The sequence below is a fragment of the Poeciliopsis prolifica genome, unplaced genomic scaffold (genome assembly GCF_027474105.1).
Source record: "Poeciliopsis prolifica strain line A6 unplaced genomic scaffold, Auburn_PproV2 SCAFFOLD028, whole genome shotgun sequence".
Taxonomy (NCBI): Eukaryota; Metazoa; Chordata; class Actinopteri; order Cyprinodontiformes; family Poeciliidae; genus Poeciliopsis; species Poeciliopsis prolifica.
In genome coordinates, this window is record NW_026562403.1 from 4,512,834 (window position 1) to 4,537,003 (window position 24,170).

The window sequence follows — 24,170 nt, forward strand, 5'->3', positions numbered from 1 at the left end:
CATTAACCTGTTCAACTGGCTCTGGGCCAGTGAGTGACCACATTGTATAGAGAGTCCAATATATTGTGAGAGCTTGCAGCTCCAAATCAGAACTCATTGTAGGTACAGCTGTTGTGTTGTGGTTACTGTGTGTTCTCCGTTTGCAAACGACTGAAATAAAGATTTTGCTCTTTGAAATTTGCCAGAGTCTCAAGCCTGATCTGTTACTACAGATTAGATATTGTTTTTTCCCCAGTGTATAATATATTTAGTTTAAGATTTGAATATATATAGGGAAAAAATAATTTCTGAATTACATTTCCGTCCAGTTGATGGAAATACACAAAGTATGTAAACTGACAGAAAATGCTGTAGAAGAAGAAGAAGATGTCAGGACAGTGAAAAGATGCATAGTAAACTAACTAGAAATGGCTGGTTCTGGAACAGGAGAGATTCATGCAATATCACGGTCACAATTCCTGTATCACTGTCTGACCATAAAAATCTGGAGATAAAAGCTGTTAAACTAGCTCAGCTTGGAGGTCACTTCTTGAAATAAAGGAGCTTCCTGCTGAGAATCAGGAAATTTTTAAAGCTACTGAATCTGACACACATTTCAATGGAGTGAACCTCATGTATAAACAGCTTTAGACGATAGATGGCTGAATCTAACAGTTTTTTTCTTAAGACTGCACAAACTGAATGCGTATGTGTAGGAATAAATCAGTTAGAAGCCACTTTATAAGCAGGCAAGAACTGGGTCTGTTTGTCATGTAAAATGTCTTGAGATTAAATTTTCTGTGAATTTGTAATCACAGAAAATGTGATTGCAAGTGATCACATTTGGAATATATATATATATATATGTGTGTGTGTGTGTGTGTGTGTGTGTGTGTGTGTGTGTGTGTGTGTGTGTGTGTGTGTGTGTGTGTGTGTGTGTGTGTGTGTTATTTAGTCATTTCCTTGTCTCCTTAGAGTGTACTCACTTTCGGTTCAGTCTCGTGTATTTGTTGTTTGCCAAGTTTAGACATGACAGTTTGTATCCTTATTTCTAGGGTCTTAGTTTATTCTTGACTCTTGATTTTTTTGTATTCTTTATTATTCCCCTACATTTCTCCTGTCACGTTCTTTCTCTGTTTATATCTTAATTTTCTCCTGTTAGCTCCTATGTTTGTCTTTTTTCTGTTTTCTTTTGTACTTACATTCACCTTTCTGTATTATTTATGCCACTCACCTGTGCTGCCTCATCATCCTCATCTGTTGCACCTGTTCAGTCACCCATTGAAATTCCTGATTTCACACTGTTAAGCTCTGGATTCTCTGTACTGTTTCCTTGCTCAGTTTCAAATCTGTTTCATTTACATTAAACTGTTCTACCTCCATGTAATTTTCCAAGTTTGTTGTTCCAAGACTGAGTCTTCATCCATGCTCCATTTAGTTTTGTTAATATATTTTTTAAAGTTTTTGTTTGTCTTTATTAAAATCTTTCTTATGTCATACCTGAGCAGGTGCCTGCGCCATGACATGTGATGACATGTTATTATATTGGACCTGCTGACCTAACCAGCTGTAGTTTTCCTTCAGTTGTTATGACCCTCTGTTTGCAAAGCCATTAAAAGATTTTGTTATTGTGAGGATGCACAGCTTTTCTACGCTCAGTTATCCGTCAAACATGCTTTTTTGATGCTTGAATGATTTATGCATTCACCATATCTTATGTGCAAACAATTGTAAATTAGTGAGCTATCCGAAGAAAGAAATGCAGATTTATCAACACCACTTTAAAAGATGACTAGAAAGTCAGGCAAAAGAAGACAAAATGTTTAGCTTAAGATCGCCATCCATGTCCAAAAGCTGCTATTTCTGAATTTAAAACATTTTGATGTGAACTTTCAAATGAGTATGTTCTCACTGAAAAAAATAACTTTTTAAAACATTTTGGCAAACCCATATCTGGACCTTGTTGCATATGTATCATATCATTCATACTTCTGATAGTATTAACACTTCTAAACAAATCAAACCTCCACAAATCTTCTCACTGATTTACTCTTTATCCATGTAAAAAAAGTCTTTGTTCTCCAGACCACGTGCAGCTCTGAGGGATTAGAAAAGACCAGGCAGCTGCAGCAGCATGCAGTCTTAACTTTGAACCTGTTCACACCAATTAAGGAAGAATGGACATTTTTAACTGACATGTATTTAAAAATTTAAGTAAAGCATCCTTTATAGAGGTAGTACAAATCATCATGTATAATACAGGGATGTGTAACAAGGTCATCTTAACTTCATTTTGTAGATATTTATTACAGTCTGCTCTCTCATGCATGTGTGTGTTTCCTCATTATTTAGTGATGTGTAAATGTTGTGCGTGACAGAGAAAGTTTGTTTGAGAAACATTTTAGATGGACGTTGATGAGAGTATAGCTCCAGCTCCCTCTGAACTGCAAAACTTGTTCATCTTCGATGACTGGAACTCGTTCTGAATTTCCACAAAGGTTTTGTTCTTTGTTTCAGGAACAACAAAGAATATGTAGGTGACCACCAAGGAGCAAACTGCCAAGAAGACCAGGAAACAGTACTGCTGTAGCCCAATCTGTGAATGTAAAGAAATGGTCTATCAGACAACAGCTCACCTCACCTTAAATTGCACTTATTCATGTTGACCCAGAGGACTGACCACAATGAAGGGAAAGACCAAGCTGATTAAGAAGAAGCTGAGCCAGTTCACTGATCCTGCAATCATGAAGGCAGCAGGTCGAGCATTTTGTGTGAACAACTCTGTGGTTAGGATGTTAGTCACCCCACCTTTGACAGACAGAAGACACAAAGAAAATTAGTGACATGGCTGTGAAATTTAATGAGACTCATGCTTTATTTACTTACCTGGTCCCAAGCCAAAACTCAAGATAAAGGCAAAAATACATGCCATGCTTAGGTATGGAAAAACGGGGCTGAAATCCTGAAAGGAGAGCAAATGTTAACTCAGGCATAAATGTCTGGGTAAGATGTTTGATTATGAGGTAACTTACCTGGAAAGTGAGCGTCAGTGTGAAAAAAACACAGCAAATACTCATGAGTACATAACCCCCCATGATGAGGATTTTCCTTCCCAGACATTCAATAAGCATACCCTGTGAGACACACAGCATGTCACAAGACCATGTGGGGAGGTTTAACAAGCAAATGTAGCTGGCCATTTTCTAATATGTCTATTTTGTTGCACTTTAATGTGATAGTTCAGTTAATTCTACAAATAAACCAAACTGGTTTCCATGAACGTTGAATAGGTATGAAGCTAAAAGGTGTGTTGTGCATTTGTATTAAGTCCCCTTGAGTACAATGAGGGGACTCAAGTTACCCCCAATCAAATCCAGTGCAATTTTTCCAGAAGTCAGAGGAAATAGTCAACTTATAGTGTACCTTAATCAATGCATAAAAACAAAAATGACACAAAACTTCATTTAAAATTGAAGTACAAATGAATACTCACACACGTTAAAGCAGTGATGCACTCACAGGCACCAGTGCCGACAGTTGCATAAGGTATTTTATCCATAGGAATACCAGATTGTCGGAACACATAATCAGCATAGAAGTAAATCTAAAGACAGGAGGATATAATTCTGACTTTAGATTTTTAAAAAAAATTATCATTAGGGGGTTGCTTCAGAGTAAGTCATACATACAGCATTAATGCCATTCAGTTGCTGAGCAATGTTCAGCAGGATGATGGTGAGAAGTTGCCAACGTAAACTACGATCGGAGAAGAGTTCCCAGGGCTTCTTGGCTTGGAAACCCACCAAATTATTTTTCTCCTTTTCGATATCCTCCAACGCATCACCAGAGTCAGCTATGCCATGCAGCTGCCTCAAGGCTGCACACAGAAACCCACATGACTCAGTGAGTGAAATTGTGTGTGAACCCCATTCTTCTCATCTGATCAGGCATCACGGGTGTGACTTTTAAAGTCCAATCAAAAGGTTTCCTGCATTAAACAGCTTTCCTCTCACATTAATGCGCTGTGGTCCAAACTAGATCACATGCATGAACTGACTGTACCAACAAAACAGATTTCTGCTTCTAGATAAGATTTGTATAAGAAGGCTACATTTACACTGTACTTCTTATGGTTCCTCAAAATTAGCATGTGGAAGACAGGTTGCTTTTGTATATATATATATACATATTTTTAATTCTGTGGTTTAGTTCCAATTGTTCCAGTAAAGTTAAAATGACTTTTCAGGGTTTAAACAAGCAAAAATGATAATATAATAAAGATAAAAAATTAAAAAAATTAAAATAATGACCTACACAAAAACGACTGAGGAATAGTTTTAGAAATACTTTACCTTTTTTACATCTCTCCTCATCTCCTTTGTCAATAAGCAGGTAGCGCGGGCTCTCCGGGAACCAGGGCAGAATAAGGAGCTGCAGGAATGCAGGGACGCATGTGGTGGAGAGCAGAATGGGCCAGTACTCTTCTTTACCAAGAATTTCTCTGCACAGTTACACACAAATGCCAAATTAGCATGCTTGTTAAGACAGCACAGCATTCTGTGCATTCCTTGAAAGTGAATACCAAGCGGCCAATGTGGAATTTAATGTCTGAAACCTACTTGAGGCCCATAACCTGTCCTGTTAAGATTCCACCAGTGATGAAGACTGAAGTTCCCATTCCCATGGCCCCACGTAATGCAGTCGGAGCTATTTCCCCCAAGTAAAGAGGCTGAACACACAGGGCAATGCCTGTGAACAACAATCCAAGATTCATGTCTAAGTTAGTATTTTGTTTTAAAGACAGGTCCCAAAAATGTTAACGAGAAAAAGATTATTACTAAACATATTCAAACCAGTTTTTAAGGAGGTGTTTGGCTATCAAACAAAATATCTCTTTTGAGTCATTTTGTTCTAAATACAATGGTTTATTTAAGTATTTACACCTCTTGAAACATGAAAATGTTTTTTTCCTGTTTTGTTCCATGTGAATTCTGAAATCAAAAAAAACATATAAAAGGTTTTTAAAAATGTTTTCCTAATTGAGAAGCAGCCAAAAGGTCCTTGGACACTCTAGCTCAGGTGGACGAATGTGTAGACAAGTCAGCTGATTGCTGTACACTCTAGAAATCTGCTATTTATGGAAGAATGGAAAGAAGAAAGGCATTGTTATAAGAAAGTCAAAATCAGTTTTGCACAAGCTCTGTAGGACACATAAAGAACATTATAGAAGGTGCTATTTTGCAAAAAAGAAAGGAAAAAAATTACCATATCATGTGCAATGCTGGTTACTTTATCAACCCTATACAATTAGTTGTCATAAAAAGTGTGTAGGGGGCTAAAGAGAAACAGCCACTACATTAGACTTTTATTTATGACAAATGTTGAAGACCATGTTTCTTTTTTTCCCTCTTCACAGCTATTGAATTTGGAGTTTCACAAAACATCAAAACATCAAATCCCAACACTTTGGATTTCAGTTTGTGGATGTACAATGCAAAAAGTGGGGAAGCTCAAGAGATGTAAGAATGTTTGGCTGTATTTTCCTGCATTCATTCCACTGAGGAGCCGTCCAATGATGAGCAGCTCAAATGAGCCTGCAGTGGAGCTCAGACCCATCAGCAGAGCAGCTGTCAGTGAAAAGGCGTTATTGGCCAGCAGCGTCCCTCTCCTGAAGGAGATGACACGATACAACTTAGAGATAACAAAAGATGAGTTAGTCTTACCAAATGTAGTAACATCTCCATACCTTCCCAGCTTCACAGATAAAGTCCCACCCACTGATGCCCCTATGAACCCTCCTAAGGTGAACACGGAAACAATGGTGGACCAGAGCAGCGTGAGTCCATCCTGTGATATGTTGGTTTTATAGCGCTGCATCCAGGTCTGGTTGATGAAATTTTGTACGTACTTCGGATGGAAGGAAAGAAAAGAAATGGAGTTTAACATTGGATGTTTTTAAGTGCAGCTACAATTTGGCAAAAGGAAATCTTTGACGTACTTTCTAAGTACAGGTTTGTCCACACATTAATATGAAGAGCAGCATTGTTTTAATTTGAACAATTTATATGTAATTTATATACCATTGGTTGATACAGAACAAAAAATCTGCAGGCAAGTAGGTCACCAACTATAAAAAGTTTATCACAGACAACTTTTCTTTCAGGAAAAACAATAAAATACTACTTTGAAGTGCATCTTTTAAGAAGAAACAATAATAATCCAGCTTTGCTTTGCTATCCTCCCTTGGTAATCCCATTTCTTCCTGGTTCTTACCATTGTGGGTGCGTTGATGACAGAGATATTGTATCCATACTGAAACGTTCCTCCAACACAAGCAGCAAACACAGCAAATAGCAGCGATTTGTTTGGAAGCTGCAAAAATCCAAACAAAGACTTCAGGAAAGCATTTCCAGGAAATCAAGAACAACAATGTCATTCTTTTTTTTCTTCAGCGAGTCATAACAATGTATGCCTTGCATACCTTTAAACGCCTTTTGTCTCTAATGCCCCTTACGATCAAAGGCTCGTACTCATCCACGTATTCTTTTGGCATTTTTCTCACAACCTCAAGGCTTTTTAAAACTGTTGTCCACACATGGAGTATCCTTTTCTTCTTGAGGCTGCTCTCAGAAGTAAACTGATGTCTGACTGGTGGATGAGTTTATCCTGAGAATAACACAACTGATCTGTTGTCAGAAAATGAGTATGAAGTGTGGTGAATCTTCTGCATAATGAGGGTAATCATCGGAGTTTCACGCTACTGTGACAGCATCCAAGAACTGAAGAAGTAGAGCTCAGTGAGAGAAGTATTGGTGGAGACAGCATGTAGCATATTGAAGCTACATTAAGCTTTACTAAACTAATCAGTCTTGTAAATTCACAACAATCAATCAGTCTTCTGATCTTAAAGCACAAGAAGCCTTTGCATCATCTTAGGACCTCTTGCTTGATGATCTCAAGCAGCCCTAATGAGTAAATAATAGCATTTTTATAATTTGTTGGTTCTTAATATTCAAGGGAAATTATGGTAAAATTATGGTTAAATTATGTTAAGATGATTGAGTTTTCAGAAGTCCTTCAGACCACTTGAATAAATATGCACAGTTTATATGCACTGAAAATTATCATCAACTATGTTTTGCTGTGATACTTTTATGTTTATAACAGCAAAATGCTGGTCAGAGTTGACTAGATATAGTGTTGATATTCTTAAATGGGCTCCTTTTTAAGAAAATGTCTATTTATGCTGCAATGTTGCACTTGAATAAAATGGAGGATTTGTGTGGAAGCTACAGCTCACTTTGTTGCTTTCATTACAAGTTTAGTTGTTTGGCCAATTTATTGACATTCTAAAATTTAACTCCTGTGTGGACAACAAAGGTAAACATTTCCTCATTTAAAAAGGGACCGGGTTTTCTTGTTTAGACCGTTCTCTTCAATATGAATCAGCTTCTGTCCAACAATTCATAGAGAAAAAGAAAATCCCACAAAATAGTTTCCATTGTCAGATATTTTCAAAAAGCTTTTCTAAAGAAAATGTACCAGAAATCAAACTCTAGACACAAGAAGAGCACAGCTGCTCCAGGTGCTACACAATAAAAAGCACAAAGTGACAAAGAGTGAGTTGCTCCTACCAGCCAACATTCAGAGCAGCTCCGATCTTCTGTCCATAATTTAATCTAGTAGATTTTTTTTTTAGAATTTTTGAATGGGGCACAAGAATTATTCTTGTTTCACGTTTGAGCTATTTGAATAATAGCAAAAACTAAGCAGAAACAAAATGATAAACCATCAAATATTTGTGAAAACATTTAATAAGATTACTTGATTTTGATCTTTTTTTCCAGGAATTTAACTCAATGAAACCGTTTCAGCACCTCCTGCTATTATGACTGACTGATTTTTTATTTTATTTATTTTTATTTTATTTTGGGCAACAAGATTACTCCAAATATAAATAACAATGTTATTAGTCCTTCAAACTAAAGGACTGGAGACATGATCTCTACAGACGCTGTGCTGGCTCCCCCTATGTGACAAACAGAAGAAAATCATCTTGTGTCTTTTGCTTTCTTCACTTTTTATAAAGTGCTGTTGACTGTAGACTTGTACCTTGCTTAGTCAAGTTATCTCCTTATTTTGTTTTTATCCATGTTGAAAAACATCCCCAAAGTTATTAAATGATAAGTTGATGGATTGATGATGGATTTTTATGAAAGAACAGGTTTATGTGCAATAATTTGTTTGTGATTTTAATTTATGTTAAATAAAATAGACAACAAAGCCAAAACATAACATACATGATTAGTGTTCAGACCATAAACATCTTACATACTGTTAATTTAAGTGCAAAAATACACAAATGACTAACAAATAGCTGCAGCAGATACATGGAAACCCTAGAAGTCCTTATCAGAATCCTGACAGAAAATGTACAGAATGGGAAATGAAACAATTTGTGTTGAATTAACCATGAATGCAACATCAAAAGAGTAGAAACTCTTAAAATATACTATTGGACCACGTCTCCATTTATTGCTGCAGGGAAGCCACAGTGCATCGTTTTCAGACGCTAAAGGAAAATCAAATATTCAGAAAGAAAACCCAAAATGGGGTCAAATCTTACACTCACCTCTTTCTTTGATTTATTGGCTTCCTCACTTAAATTCATCTTGAAAGTTGCTGTGAAATGAAGTTCAAACAAAGCATTGAAAGCGTTTCGAGCCGCTCAGTCGGATTGCCCTCCTTACATTGTGTCTCCCAGTTGTAAGGTGCAGCGCATGACTTCTGCTGGAGGGGGGGGGGGGATGTTAAACTCATTGAAATTTAACAGCCTCTGCACCCCTTTGGCAGTGAAAGGACTGCTTGACCCATATATAGACATAATAACCAGCCTTTGTGGTACACTTTTCACTTGTTTAGTGTTGCTCAATATATAGCCTGAAGCAAACAAATGAGAATTTATTCCAGGGTACCTTTGCTCATCTCTTGTTTAGGTTTGCAGAAAGGTTTTTCTCAGTTCTATTTATCATTGCACACAGATCCTGAGACAAGGTTGCACTGAAATGTGAAAGGATTTGTCCATTGTCAACCTTTTCTCCAGTCGAAGAACAGAGATCGTTCTAAATCATAACCACAGCTTTGAGCATGTGAGTTTTAAACCCTTATCCAACAGGTCAAGTCAACTTCATGTGTTTCAGAATGCCATTTGTTGACCTTCAAACAAATTCCTTCAAAGAGCCTTGAAGCTTTGCAAGACGGTGCAAAGAAGTGTAGGCTGCTTGTTTTAAAATAATTTAAGGAGCTCTATTCCCATAAACAATAGCGTTTGGTGCATGAAGATTTAATAAATGCAATATAATTATGCAACTTTTCTTTACAGAATAAAAAGGATGTGTTTGTGAACAATACTGTTTTGCACAAACAGCGCCCCGTCTTTGTTCTCTCAGTTTTTCCTCCCGTCAAACTCATTTGCAGAAAGATAACTTTTCATTAACTGCTGTGTGCATGGATACATTAAAACAGCTGCAAAACTACTCAATGACATCCAATGTTTTATTTCTGCGTTATCTACACAAGATACTTTAGTTTCACAGAACAGTGAGAATAATGTGGTGAAAGCAAGCTTGCATTAGGAGAGAACGAGGCTGGCTGTCACAAGGGTTGGTTGTTGCTAAATCTCGCCCCTTAGAGGGAGTTGTTACAAAATGTTTGCGAGTTATCACAGACTAGGCAGGTTTTTATTTTAGTGCTTTCTCACTTGACTTAGACCTCAGAGGACTTATTGTGCTTTTCACATTAAAGTGATTTTTTTTTCTGAGCTCCTTTTCCATTGTCTCAAACCATAAATTTCAGATTAAACATTTAATATCATTTAAAAGTGGAGTTATAGTTAGGATAGCTTTTTCTTTGCTGGACTATATTATGTGGTTGCTAGCACAAACGCAAGCAAAAGCAATTGAGGTGGACAGTTATCATATGCCTGCACTTCCTCTTGAATCTTAGTTATAAAAATCTGACAGATTATCATCAACACCAGATTAGTGTTTTATAGTCAGCTGCTTGAGGCGCAGGTGTCGGTCACCGCATTTCACCACAAGAGGGCGCTTCTTCCTCACAGACGCACAGTTCGAATGCGCGTGTGCAACCCTGAAACCTTTCCCCCTCTGCAAACCGCAAGGAGATCCACGGTTTGGATCATGTCGGGCAGAAAGCCCCGGTATGTGGCGAACCCCCTGGAGTCTGCGATCACCACCCCGAGCGAGAGGATCCTGAAGGAATGCCACAGTCTGTACGTGGACAGCGAGAACGGTAAATACCCAGCGGCCACCCGGATTACAGCAGCACGAACACGCAGACGGGAGTGTGGTTGTTGAGTGTTTCACGGTGATCTGTGGGGCGGCAGAGATTTCTGCAGCGGTCTGTCCGCAGCAGCTGCTGTCAGTGTGACAAACATGACACCTGAAGCAGGCAGCGCCCCTATCTGTGCATTCACTGCCAATGGCTTCTGACGCAGGTCACTTCCACCTAAAACAAATGTAACCGCTGTTGTAAAGAGCGATTGCCCTCAGACCACCTCTGTTATTTGATAACTATGTGTGTGACTCCAGACTTTGCTCTCAAAACTCCTCCTAGAGCTTTCTTTCCATGGTAGTTAGGAAGAGACGGATGCAAGAAGGCATGTTGAACTTGCAGAACTGCAGACCCCAGAGACGAGCTTTTCCTTTCTTCAGGATCAGATGTCACACATATAAACTTGCCCAGGGCAAACAATCAGTTGAGTTGTTTAATCAAACAGTTGAGTCATAGTTATTCTTTAATAAGCCATACATACGTTTTGTGGTGTAATGATGGCATTAAAAAACAACAACTACTCAGTGAAGGTTCTAAGGTGTTTCTGTTCCTTCTCAGTGATTTTCACATTTTGATTTCAACATTTGTGTGCGCCCTTGAACGCAAATTTCCATTTGCATGTCCATACTCGCATGCAAATGTCTAAAGAGTGCACCTAGCTTTTTTTATTTTATGAAAAAAGTTTCTATTTAGTCTGGATATAATTGTTTTAGTATTAAATTACATTGTGTGTTTGCAGGTCTGGTGAAAATTGCCAGCAGCCTCGGAGTCCGGCTCCTTCCTCCGAGAAAGAAGATTATCGTGATGATCATGGGGAATCACTCTGCAGGGAAGAGCTCCTTCATTAATTGGTAGAACATCTATTTTATTAAAATTCACTGATCCAACATGAATTTGTCTGGTTTTTAAACTCTCTGCTTCATCTATAGAGAGAGTTTAGTAATCTGTGCATCATGAATATTATAGAAACGTGGTAAACACACACGGCACCGCTGAACTACATGGGTGGAGAATATGTTGCTGAGGAACTTCAATTGCTGTATTTTTTAAAAGATAAAACATCTATTAGAATACATTTTAAGCAGCAAGTGGCATAAATTTAAAAATTAATTTCTGATGGTATGTGAAATCTATTATTTTTTTGTGAACTGACGTCATGTTTACTATGTTGCAATTTACTGCAGTAATCTGCATTAACCTCAGGATTTGCAAAAATAAATATTCAAGCATTTTGGTCAAGTGACGTCAATGTGAATGTCATCCTCTCCCAGAACAACAGTCCCCTCGATTGCAAGAGCTGCATTACGTAATGCTAGCAGGTATCAGTTAATGGATTTGATATTGTTTGTAGTCCAGAACTCACTGACCTTTTAAACGGGTGCCCTTATAAAATTGATTTATAGGCAGAAAATTAATAGGCAGCAAGTCTATAATCGGGTGTAATGGGAATTAATCAACAAACAAATATAATATAAACATTTTTGCAGTGTTAGTTTATTATTATTATTTTTTATTATTTTAGACCGTCAGAGGAACAAAATGATGGCTATAATTTCCACAGCTAACTGTTTATTGTGTTGGGTGGACGTATTTTTGATGCTGCGTTATTCGATGGTCTTGTAAACCACCTAAAATTATTGCTTGAGTATATTAATGCTGTTTTAAACAACTGGTGCTTGTGAACATTTCACCAGCCTAATCAGCTGTTCTGTGATCAGCAGTGCTGCAAAACAGGAGTTAAACCCAGCTTCTAGAGCAGGATTTATCAGCACCAGAATGCCCACTGTGTTGAAAACGTTTGTCTTTATGGGCTCAGTGGAAAATAATCAGCTGTGAGAGAAGCTCTGGAGCGTGTTAACCTGCTTAAACCAATCAACAAGTGATTTCAAAATAAACTAGATAAAGAGACAGTCAGCTTTGTTATTCTCAATCCAACCCCACATTTTGAGTTAATGTTTTTTTTTTCTTTTTTGTACTTGAGAAATTGAAAACTATAATAAACTTCAGAGTTTGAGACATGGTGTTCAAGTGCTTCATCGGCTGCTGTTCCCAGCGAGCATGCTCGGTTCTTTCTTCTGAGTCAGAGTTCTTCAGGCTTCCAGCTACGACCCCGATCTGACCCTGAATCAGAAAACGAATCAAACTCGGTTTGATTCGGGAATTCAGTAAGCATTTGGCTCCTTCTCATCAGACAAGAAATTAGAAACTATTTAATTAACAGCTTTCTTTTCTACCGACTTGTGCAGACAACTTGAGATTTGTCTCAAAGAATAAACTTGTCAAAGTTTCACACATTAATTAGTCTTTAATTTGGAACAGTCTTGAATTAATTAAGCTCTGTCTGAATTTTTAAATGAGTAAGATCAGACTCTTTTATGTGAACAATGAACTTATGATTATAACCCCATATATAGGTGTATAAAACACTCATTCCTTGAAGACCGTAAGACACCAACTGGGTGACAAAAGGGTTGATTGACCAGATCTAAATTTGTGACTTTAGCCTTGCTTGAAACATCTAAATGTTTTGACAAAGGTCAGATCCGAGGTGTTTGCATCCTCGACACCATTGAATCCTAGAAATATTTTTATTCCAATTTCTGGCCCGATTCTGTCTCTGCAGGTATGTTGAAGAGCACATTCAGAAAACCGGTGTGGCCATTGAAACTCAGGGCTTTACCTTCATCACGAGTGGTCGCAAGAGAGAGTCACTGACGGTAAGATCGACATGGAGACATGCAAGCAGAACACAAGCTCTCGGTTTTTAGGATTTATGGATGTTGATGGAAAACTTTAACAGTAAAGCCACCCAATGCCTTAATAGCAGACAATTAAAAACATCTCTCATGCATCCTATTTTTTTCTATGTTAATTTCTCATTATGCATTCGGCCTCAGTGATGCACTCTGTTGCGCGCCCTGAGTCATCTTTGCAGCACTTAAACAGGTTGGGAGCTGCCTGCCTCTCCCTCCTCTCTCACGCTTTAACTCCCTGTTCATAACCCGCTTTGGTCAGAGTGATGAGGATGAATAAAATATTTACAGTCAGGACTGCAGAGTGGCCAAACCAAGCATATTCAGCTGCAGCATGCAGGCTGGTTCTAATCCCCAAATCACATGACTAAAACTAAAACAGACTCTGCTGTAGAGATTTGTCCCTCTCATGTTGCATTTTTAACTCTTTCACAGGGAAATGCAACATTACATCTCTATCCTCATTTTCGACCTATTCTTGAGTTCAAAGGTAAGATTTTACTTTTTTTTAATTGAAACTCATAACTTAGAATATGAAGGACATTTTCTGTTTTCGTATAATTTATCTACAAATATTTTTGCTCTGAGAAAACAGAAGGTTGCCATTTTGTATCTTATCCAGTGTATGTGTTTCCTTGAAATATCTCTGGGAATAAAACAGTGTTCTCTTAAGGTGATGAAGTTTTGCAATATAATTTTAGCCTGCTGGCTTATTAGCATGTTAAATGGAAGCTAATTAAAATAGTGCCACTTTTTTAGCCAGTGTAATCATAGGAATACATTGGATTGCAATTTTTTGTTGAACGCAGTTGCTTTTCAATCACGTAAAAAAAGGAAGTGTTAAAATGATTCCCACTGCAAGGATGATGGATTATTAACTCTTAATCTAAATATGTGTCAAACATTTATTGTTTCTATTTAAAATTAACCTGTTGTGGCCTGTCAATTTTTTTTCATGTCCCTAGAAATCCTCTCTATTCTCTTGGTAGCCTGAGAGATTTCTATTTCCTCTCCATCAGATAAAACCACAACTTATTTCTTTATAATTTACTTCATGTAATTTTCTCCTCCACTCTTTCTTTCCTTAGCTCAGTTCACAGGTTTTCTACATGATTTAGTTCTGAGGACTGACATGATCAACCAATAAGGTTCATTGATTGTCTGGTGAACCATTTTTATGTGTTGATGTGACCATGTTTTAGATCATTGTCCTGCTGAAACACACAGTGGTGACTCAATTTTACTCATTTCTAGAATTCACTAGATTTTTTTCTGAAAATTTCTTCATGATATGGAAGTTTCTTTATGGGTGTAGTCAGCCTTTGCAAGACAAACAGGTCCGCAGCACCGCAAATTTTCCACGGTCTGGGTGACATTATGTATTTTTCCAGGCATACATTACCTATTGTTATTTTGTAATTTGACACCTTTAAATTGGGCATCTCTCTCTTTAAGAAGCTCCTACTGTTACCGACAGTAGGAGCTTCGCCTTCAGCACTTCAACACAGCAATGCTTCCTTCTTATGCTGTTTACAACATTCTTGGAATGAGAAGTAGCTTTAATGATGAGCTCAGCAAACTCGCAGGTTCACCAGGTGTTTGCTAATTGTGGCTGCCACTAGTCTGGAGGGGTTGAGTGGGGTAGTTGTGGGGGAGGGGTCCTCTGTGAGGTGGACACTCTGCTTGAGACTGCAGCACTGAGAAGGAGCTTTGTGGAAGCTTTTAGTCTCTTCAAATGGTTGCTGTGGGAGATTTCTCCAACATGCATGAAAGAATCAAAGCAACACTCCATGTATGTTTCTGATGAGGAAATAACATTATAATCTGATATAAATCTGAAAAAAGTCAATTTTTACGAAATTTAACCCCAGCCATGAAAACCACTGTAATAGATTTTTTTATTTTTTACTTGCAAAATACAAAAAACAGTTTTTGATTTCAGACATTTATTTATTTATTTTTTGCTGTTTTAAATCACAGTTGTCAAGTTAGAAATCCGACCTGTTCCTCCTCCTCGTCTCGCACACAGTAGGCGGTGTTTGGATCGGACATGTGCCAGCTGAAATGACTCTGGTTTATATAAAAGTGAGAACGTGCGCATCAGTGGAGTCACTGGAGAGACGCTGGGTGTGCCTGCTGCCTGAGCGCTGGTGCTGCTGAAGGGGGTGGGGTGCGGCGCGTGTATGTTGACAGGGGAGTATGCAGAACGAGAAGGTTCACTGGGTGCGGACTCATGGTATGGCGTATGAGTCACACGGCCCGTCGACAGCAGTGCAGTGTATTCAGGAGGGGCGGCTGAGAAATGTCACAGCCATTAGAGGCGGTGGAGCCCCGTGCTGGAGCAGCAACAGCTCTGCTCTGCAGGCCGGAGTCGCTCTGCTGCTGCTGGACAAAAGAGCTGGATTTATATCTTCTGAACTTCCTCGCTGCATCTGGAAGAGCCACATCAGGCTTTTATTAAGCTTTCCCAAGGACTGAGGATGACTCATCAGAAGATCATCATATATCCTTATGTGGGAGGAGATGCTGAGTCACTTTTAGGAGAAACACTTATTTGAATGATGAATGTTTTAACATAACCTGTCTGTCTCTGTGCTTTCTACCTGTTGTTTGGACTTTTATACAACGCTCTTCTGAGGAATCGCTTCATTATTTCCCAGAACGAAGGTTTTGATTCTGCTCATTTAATTTTAACCATATGCAGTCTGTCTAGTTTTACGAGTTTAATCTGGCAAAAGCTTCTTTGCAGCGATCTTGAAGCGTTTCTCCCCCTTCTTTTTGGTGTGAATCTGCAGCAAAGCTTTCTTGCGTTCAGTCAAGAAACTCTGCTCATATTAATTGGAATCACTTGTTTCCCTTTTCTGGCTTTTTATTTGAATCTAACTGTAATGTTTCTCTTGTTAAAGCATCATCCTTTTTTGTTCCAGTCAGCATATTCAAGCATTTATATTTTAGCAATCATCCAGACTGACTTCCGTTCAGGTCATCAGCATTTCATTATGTTTGATTGCATTTACACACATGCTTATTAACATTTATTTTCTAACAACTGCCTGTTTGCACAGTGTGGACCTCTAAGGTTTTGTGCTCAGAGCCAGTTGTATTGATATTGTGTTGATAAGGGAATGCTAATGTGGCACAGCAGCAGCAGTGGTCCTGCTTGCTGCAGCACAAGGGTGTGATTTGTGTCGGGTGTTGACACCTGCCTCTTCGTATAAAACAGCCTCAGTGTCATCCCAGGCCTGCGCTCCATTTCAGTGTGAATGTGTGCAGAGAGAGACAGAGAGAAAGAGGGAGAGAGAGAGAGAAAGAGAGAGAAAGAGAGAGATGCACCGGTGGGCTCAACAGCTCTGCTCTGAAGTTTACCTGTCTGCTATGGACGTGAATGTTTTATGATGATGACCATAACATTCGTTTAGGTTTTAACGACACATTTAAATGTAGTTTTTGTTCCTACAGTTATTTTAGTTACAATTAATAGCACTTTGTATTGCCTTGTTGCTGAAAATGTGTTATATAAATGCAATTACCTTACCATTATTTAAAAAAAAAAACAAGACTGATAAGGCTATTAACAAGTTTCTGGAATAATCTTTGCTGAAGTTTCCTTCAGATTAGAAACTGGATGGTTAAAATTGAACGCTGTGGTTTATTCCAGCTAGACGGTTATCCCAAACACACTTTAAATCTGGTTTTGGAGTGGATAAAGCAGCACAACATTAATGTTCTGGGAAGGCTTCATCCTCAACCCAGTCAAAGGTTTACGGACTATGCTCTGAAGCCAGATCTGTTAGAAACTCAAACAATTTAAATTAGTTCTACCAAAAGTGATAGGACGACTGGTCAAATAATCAACCAGAATTGGACTGAAGGTTTGTTGGTGATGAAAAACATTGTGTGGTCAAGGTTCAACGCCCTGAAGGAAAATGTAATAAAATACTACTGCAACCAAATAATCTGCATGAATTTGAGGAAGTATGTACACTTTAGCCATGTATGGATTAAAGAAAATCCATAATAAATTATAATTTATACCCCAGTTTAAGAAAAAAAAAATCATTGTAATCTGGAAAATAACTGGTTCAAATGAATCATTAAAAGCCCTAAATAAACCCGACATTCAATCATGTAAATCCTCCGACTGGATCCTGTTCTGTCTGTGTGAGCGGTGCTCGCTGTGATGCATTACGATAACCTCGCAGTGCGTTGCCTCACAGTCGTTCTTCACTGGCTAGCTTTACGTCCTACGGCCCACACTAAAGCTGCCAGTTGAAGAGCTGTTGTGTGTAACAGTGACAACAGACCTGTCCATAGAGGGGACAGTGAGACGTCAGCAGCATTCAAAAGATTCATGAGTCAGGACAGCTTCTTTTTTTTTTTCTGAGCCTTTAAAAGACCAAGTTTGTGAAATTGCAAACCTGCAAGGACAAAGATTTTATGTTCCCAGTATCACCGAGCTCCCTCCGGTCTCCAAGTATTGACCACACTGCGTACATCAGATACAGCAGAATCCTGCAGTGTCTCAGCTTTATTGGTCATATTCATCCAACATCTGCCTTTCTTTTCTTTGCAGGTGCAATGGACTACCTGTCTGCTGAGATCTCCACCTCAAAGCAGAAGAAATTCAGCCTGGTGACGTTCGTGGACACTCCTGGTTTGGTGGACGGGGACATGATCTACCCATTTGATGTCAACAGTGCCATCACCTGGTTGGGTAAGTAAGGATTTATGTTGTCAGCATCATCAGAGTTGTTCCGTAGATATTGATGCGTCCAACGTTGTTGCGCAGGAGAACAGGCGGACCTGATTTTCGTGTTCTTTGACCCGATGGGTCAGGCGCTGTGCAAACGGACGCTCAACATCGTGGAGAAGCTGAGCGACAAATGTGGAGACAAGCTGTTGTTTTATCTCAGCAAAGCAGACGAAGCTGGGAAGGAGACGGACAGACAGGTCAGCTTTTTATTCATAAAAGCAGTTTAAATTTTTTACCCAGAAAAAGCATTAGCATATAAATATATGTTTTTCCCACAGAGAGTAATGATGCAGATTGTCCAGGAGCTGTGCCGCCGTCCAGGCCTCAACAAATGTGGGTTTGAGATGCCGACAATATACATCCCCAACCCACAGAAGGTAAAATTCAGTGTTCCCGTTTGGATTTAATTATTTTGGTGTCAAGATCCATTTTTAAAAATAAGAGTATGTTCTGGACGAAGCTGTCTCGAGGTTTGTGGTGGTTCCATTATATTGCTTCCATAACTGCACAATAGTGTGAAGGTATAATATTCACACTATTGTGAATATAGCTATAAAATAATTAAAATAAAATGTTAATTGTTTTATAATTAAAATATTATACCTAGGAGACACTATTTTTAAGTGTCTCCTTAAAGAGACACCTAAAAGCTACTAACAAATTTAATGTCCTTGTGTCAGAATAGGAAGACGTGAAGACAGCGTTATTTTGACTAAAAATAAATATGCTTAGTAATTTTAGTGTTTCTGTAATTTAAGACTAGTTAATTTCATACATTTCTTTTCATTTTGTGTAAATTTAATAAAAGTCTGTTACTTTTACTCAAGATGAATGCACAGTCTAAATCTTGTTGAGCTGACCTTTCCTGGCTTAGGCTTTGGTGATGTTCCTTGATAGATGTCAACATTATAAATACCCGTAGTTTTCCTTCAAATTCCTTAATGGCGTTTGATTGGAGTTGATGAGCTTTAGATGCAAAGGGGTTTTTGTGTCCATTTATTTCATCAGCTTCGTTTTAACCCTCCTGCAGAGAGGCAGATGTCAAAGCCGTGAGGTGTTCTGTCAATTCCCATTAACATGAAAAAGAAAACTTGGGAGAGCAGCACACACAGGGTCAATGCAACCCTGATGGGACTGCGCACAGGGCAAAAAGCTCATGCAGGGTTCACCACTCAACTCCTCTTAGGACTGCGGGGTTAAGAATTGCGTCTCATACCCAAACTTATTGCGGCAGCTTCTTGTGATCTCCTGTCCCGGAGGTCTGCACTGCGTGGTTGATTTGTGTCTCTCTTGGTTTGCAGTGTTCTTGTTTTTGCTGAGTAGCCTCACTTGCAGTTTCTTGCATTATACCTAGGGTCAAAATACCCTCAGGATTTGTTGCAGAATTTTACTGGGATGCATGAGATATGAGATGCTTTTACTTTACAATCTTTTTTTTAAATACATTTTCTTTTAGCCAAGCAGATGTGTGAACCAGATTGACAGCGTTTGTCAAACGATTGAGAAGACCATCAACCAGGCTGTCCAGAAGACTTTAGATCAGCTGGAGAAAGACTCTGACCTCATTTGTTCGACCATCAGCAACAAACTGGAACAGGACAGGTTCAATTTAGAGCTGTATTTCTTCTTTTTCTTTTACTTTGATAAAACAAATGTGTATAAAATGAATGTAAGATCAAACTATGTCGCTGCATTAAATGTTTTAAGTCAGATTTTATCACTCTGCACACAGGGCCAATGTGGCTTTCAACAGGAGTGTTCGTCTTCACTCCGTTCTGTGTTTGGCTTTGGGCTTTTTCCTGCCGTTCCTCTTCATTCTTAGCTTTGTTGTAAGCACCTTCTCCAAGGAGCAACTGCACGACCTGCTGGGCGAAGGTCCAACTCAAACCGTTATGGTCTTCACAGTAAGTCCAGGAAATCTTTCAAAGGGAGCAAAAACTGATGTGAAAACATTATGATAAAATATTCTGTGTGTCTCTCCCAGGGCATAGTGATGTATTTATGGGAATGGATACCGGAGGACAAACAAGTAGTTTCTGTGATCTCTTTTGGGGCTTTTTGCTACCTCCTGCTTTTCCTAGCAAAATATTTTGCAGGGTAAGTGTGTAAAGACATCCTTTTACACCCCTCGATAAAATATGTATAACTGGAACATTAAACAGAAAAATGTATATTAATATCTTGCATTCTCCACAATTAGATTAATCGATCAGATTTGTTTTATATAACACTGTACACTCAAATGTAACAAATGTTAAACCCAGAGTTGCAAGCATGCATACATCAACCACAGAAATTAATGTTAACAGTATTAATTATTACACAGAAATTGTCAAACAGCTTGTCAAACTGAGGAAATGCAATCATGTTTTTATTAAACAGCAGAAAGAAATGAGATTAAGGTAAAAAATGTAATTTATTTATGATTAAAAATACATCTAAAGCAAATTGAAGGTATGATTAAAAACAAATACATAAAATAAAAACTTTAGAATTTTATAAATAAACAAAAATATTAAGGCAGAACTAAAATGTGTAGCCTAACATTGAGCCCAGTGGAATAAACTCTATGAAGCTTCTATAAAGAAATATTGATTTCTTTCCTTTTATCCACCATTTATAAAGGGATGAAATAAGCATTCAGTCTGTCTCTCAGACACATGCAGACATTTTGCGGTTTGGATTATGGATTATTGGATTATGGTTCTGATGGTTCTTTGTTCTTCATCCCCAGCCGAAGAAACACGACTCTGACGAAGAAAGAGAAAAGGAAGATGATGGACTACATGGATTACATCCATGACATTGTCAAAACTAAAAAGGTTAGACTTGACTTCTCGTTCAATAATCTGCTATTCTCATAGTCTCTGCTTTTTAACCGATAATTTGTCAAAATTGGGTCGTTCACCAAAATAATGACCCAAAACATTTAATCAAATCAACACAGAAATGGTTCACCTGACATGAAATCAAGTTTTTAACTCTTTTTTTGTCATCTGACCTAAATCCTGTTATAAGACAGTGGTGAGTTGAAGATAATAGAGCACAGGAAAAGCTTCATGACTGGAGGATCAAGAGAAATTGTGCAAAGATCCCTCTCTAAATATTAGACGAGATTGTTTGGCTCATGTCTTTTGAGCTCCTCGAAGTTTCCCTGCAGTGAGACGTTTGGGTCTTGGCCTGTACTATTGTCTTACATTGAACTTATAAAAGCTATTCAGCTTTTTTCAGTCACGATTGACTGCAACAGTAAAGTCTTACTTCTCTTTAAAAGGACTTTTAGAAGGTCATCCAGGCTTTTATGCCCTCTCGCCAGGACTATTGTAATTCTTTATTGGGCGAGATAAATCATCCCTGCTGCCTTTACAGATAGTCCAGAATGCTGCAGCTTGACCTGTGCTCGGCACAAAGAAGCATGGACACATAACTCCTTTTAAATAGTCTTATCTATGTGATCTCCTCTATATCCACACACCTCCAAGAGCACCAGTTTCTCCTTGATGTTCTGAGATCAAAGATAAACTGTGGCGGTGATGGAGCATTCGCTGTGGGCGCCGTATTGTTGTTTCAAGAAATTGAGATATATTTTGGTAAACTTTCCTAAAAGTAAAACTGTCATCACTTTATAGGCTAAACTGTACGAGTGGTACCTGCAGCAGTGCGCAGCAGAACAGGACCTCTGATGCCGCTGGTTTACATCTGGATGGTGGTGCTGCCTCATGTTTTTTTGTTTTTTTTATGCTTTTTTGTTGTTGCAAAAAACAACTTATTTGATTTCAACCTGACATTAGTGGCTGCTGATTTGTAGTTGAATCAGCAGGAGTTTGTAGACAATCACCAGGCCAGTGGTAGGTGGAACCTGTAATGCAGCAGAGATCACTGCCAATCTCTGTCATCTCAGCAGCCGACGTGGAGAAGTGCCTTGTTTTTACCGCACACAGGACAAACTGTGATTTTAGCTCTTGGGCAAAAGTAATTTTCTCAGTGGGAGGATTTGTTCCCCGTTTCTCTTAGGTTTTGCAATGCAAATGCTCAAAATGTTTGCAAAAGGACTTTTTTCCATTTCAAATATTGACCCACAAGCAAATACCTTGTATTTTTTAGTGTGTCCCTATGTTGTATCTGTCCAAAGTCCCTTAGAGAAACACCCTGACTGACATATTACCTGAATGTGTTTTCATGCATTTAGCTATTTAACTGCAATAATCAGTGCCGGGATTACACCTGGGCATTATAAATAGATGTGAAAAAACTGTCCACCATCTTGGAATGTTTCTGTTTTCTATAGTTTGAAACATAAAGTAGCAAGAGATTAGTGAAGCAGGAAGAGCAGTGCAGTCACTGCACTAATATGTCGCTCCTAGCCGAGCTACAGCACTGAACTGATGAGTAACCGTTAGCTCCGCTTAATGCCTTCACTCCAGTGTTTGTGATTCATGAATATTTATTAGTGACACCAGCTGTGGTGCGTTTACTCGAAGGGGTGCGTCTGTCCAAACCATCATGCCTCGTTGAATGTCAGCATTTTTGAACCAATTAATTTATTTCCTGCTGATATGCTTTCACTAAAATTAGTAGGCCAGTATATTAATTACTTTACCTCCTCATATCTGGTCAGCGCTGATCATGTTAGCGCTGACCAGATATTTAAATATCTCAAAGAGAGAACTGCAACGACTGAAAAGATTGGTATCTAATTTTTTAATTCTTAGGCCGATGTTTTCTTTTCAGATCCACTGTGAATCAAATAAGTAATTGCACTCAGTCAAGACACAGTTAGGATAATTTACAGCTTAATGTTTCACAGAAAACAGAGTGGACTGAAGTTTTCAAATTTCTGTAACCAAAATTGGATTCCTTATCCCAGTTTGTCAGTAACTCAATTATATAATATATAATGTATATTGATTACACACAGACTGCTGCTTTAAATCTCTATTTCTCTTAGCTACAATGATTGTCACTTAACAAATAAGATTATAAAATTACATAAACCGATAAAAAATATTTTTAATACAGAAATGTGGGCTTACTGAAAACTATGTTTAATGCCTGCAAGGTTATTTTCAAAATATATTTTCAATCTGACAAACAACTGTCATCTGAGAAGAAAAATCTGTGTATAAACACACTTTTGTAATTTAAACATTTTTTAATGACGCTTCTGTGAATTATAAATAAATTAAGAATATTTTGCCTTGCCATTACCCATAATTACTTATGGCTATTTACTTCCGATCTGTAAAATGTTTACAAAAATCAAACACTTCCTTGTTTATGTGTCATTTCAGAGGTTAAAACAATACGGTTGATTGTGAAAAAAGCTTTGGATTGATGCATCCTTACTTATCTCTGATCCAAAACATTTTCAAAGCTCTTCTTCGGGCTGTTTGCAATATTATTGTGAACGCGTTTGGTTTGTTTGTGTGTTGGAATCCTCTCAGGTATTCTTCCTTTTTATAAATAACTATTTTAAAATGATTTCATGTATCTTTAGTCAAACTTGTGAATTCATCCATTCTGTGGTATTTTTTTTATTTTTTATTTCTTCAATCTTGAACTCAACTGATTTTTTTTCCTAAAACAGTTTGTCAATATTTTTTTAAATAAATCTAAACCAAGCTGTTTTTCTTAGTCTGAAATAAAATATTTTTATGGACTTAAGACTTTTCAGTCTCTTGTTTATTAATCTAGAAAAAAACATTTCATCCCAAACCTGCTCCAAGTTGCTACCAATGAGTTTAATCAGAACTATTCACTTTATTTTGATTGATAATTTAGTACATATAATGTCAAAGTATTTGTATGCAATATTTTTAAGGTTTTGTACGGCACCCAGTTCCATTCTTTGTGGTTCCGATCCCAGTTTGGTTCAGTTCACTCTTCATGACTAAGAGTTTTGGACAACGCTCTGAGCTTCCACATTTTGTCACTTTACAACCACTATCTTCAGTGCGTTTTACAAACTCTGTTCTTTATGTAAGAGAGGGCATGGAGTCATGTTTGCAGTTTGACACAGGACAAATCCACACCAAAAGTTTTAGCTTTTTATTTGTAAAACAATTTGAAAATCATGCACAATTATCCATTACTTTATGCAAGTTGTTTGTAAGTTGACAAAATGTGGTAAATTATAAGAAACCTGCTGGTAGACTTTGTTTATATTACTATAATGTTATGATCACAATAAATAATATTGCTAATGCTTAAAATAGTGATGCTAATCTTTTGTAAGTAAACAACGATCAGAATATATAAAATGTATTTAAACTGTCCATATACTAGACCTACTGATCCTTGCAGAGTGGTGGTGCCTTTCTCCAGCAGTCTGG

General features: G+C 37.9%; 2 protein-coding genes across 3 annotated transcripts; one reads left to right on the plus strand and one right to left on the minus strand.

The window, feature by feature from the left end:
• Window positions 1-2,159: 2,159 nt before the first annotated feature.
• On the minus strand, window positions 2,160-6,608 carry LOC129372189 (solute carrier family 2, facilitated glucose transporter member 11-like). The gene is made up of 12 exons (XM_055049294.1): window positions 6,461-6,608; window positions 6,253-6,351; window positions 5,726-5,886; window positions 5,514-5,647; window positions 4,599-4,728; window positions 4,332-4,480; window positions 3,669-3,856; window positions 3,473-3,583; window positions 3,012-3,113; window positions 2,866-2,941; window positions 2,660-2,787; window positions 2,160-2,575 (listed from the first exon to the last, which is right to left on the minus strand). The coding sequence occupies exons 1-12, from the start codon at window positions 6,530-6,532 to the stop codon at window positions 2,381-2,383; spliced, it is 1,545 nt and encodes a 514-aa protein (XP_054905269.1). The 5' UTR covers window positions 6,533-6,608; the 3' UTR covers window positions 2,160-2,380.
• Window positions 6,609-10,129: 3,521 nt separating this feature from the next.
• On the plus strand, window positions 10,130-23,497 carry si:dkey-98f17.5 (uncharacterized protein LOC569123 homolog). 2 transcript variants are annotated; one of them, XM_055049248.1, is made up of 12 exons: window positions 10,130-10,290; window positions 11,072-11,183; window positions 12,956-13,049; window positions 13,521-13,575; window positions 17,659-17,799; window positions 17,875-18,035; window positions 18,117-18,215; window positions 19,295-19,455; window positions 19,571-19,742; window positions 19,823-19,935; window positions 20,573-20,660; window positions 21,468-23,497. In XM_055049248.1, exons 1-12 carry the CDS (start codon window positions 10,179-10,181, stop codon window positions 21,519-21,521), a joined length of 1,362 nt encoding a protein of 453 aa, XP_054905223.1. In that variant the 5' UTR covers window positions 10,130-10,178; the 3' UTR covers window positions 21,522-23,497. The 2 variants fall into 2 exon arrangements, with proteins under 2 accessions (XP_054905223.1, XP_054905224.1); XM_055049249.1 differs by having other exon boundaries at window positions 19,295-19,440.
• Window positions 23,498-24,170: the final 673 nt, after the last annotated feature.

Bases quoted from the DNA above. Each gene is read 5' to 3' on its own strand.
- LOC129372189 (XM_055049294.1), bottom strand. From the start codon at position 6,532: ATGCCAAAAGAATACGTGGATGAGTACGAGCCTTTGATCGTAAGGGGC. The intron at 2,942-3,011 runs GTAAGTTACCTC...CTCTCCTTTCAG, and splicing joins CACTGACGCTCACTTTCCAG to GATTTCAGCCCCGTTTTTCC. The intron at 2,788-2,865 runs GTAAGTAAATAA...TGTCTGTCAAAG, and splicing joins GAGTTTTGGCTTGGGACCAG to GTGGGGTGACTAACATCCTA.
- si:dkey-98f17.5 (XM_055049248.1), top strand. From the start codon at position 10,179: ATGTCGGGCAGAAAGCCCCGGTATGTGGCGAACCCCCTGGAGTCTGCG. The intron at 13,050-13,520 runs GTAAGATCGACA...ACTCTTTCACAG, and splicing joins GCAAGAGAGAGTCACTGACG to GGAAATGCAACATTACATCT. The intron at 18,036-18,116 runs GTCAGCTTTTTA...TTTTTCCCACAG, and splicing joins GGAAGGAGACGGACAGACAG to AGAGTAATGATGCAGATTGT.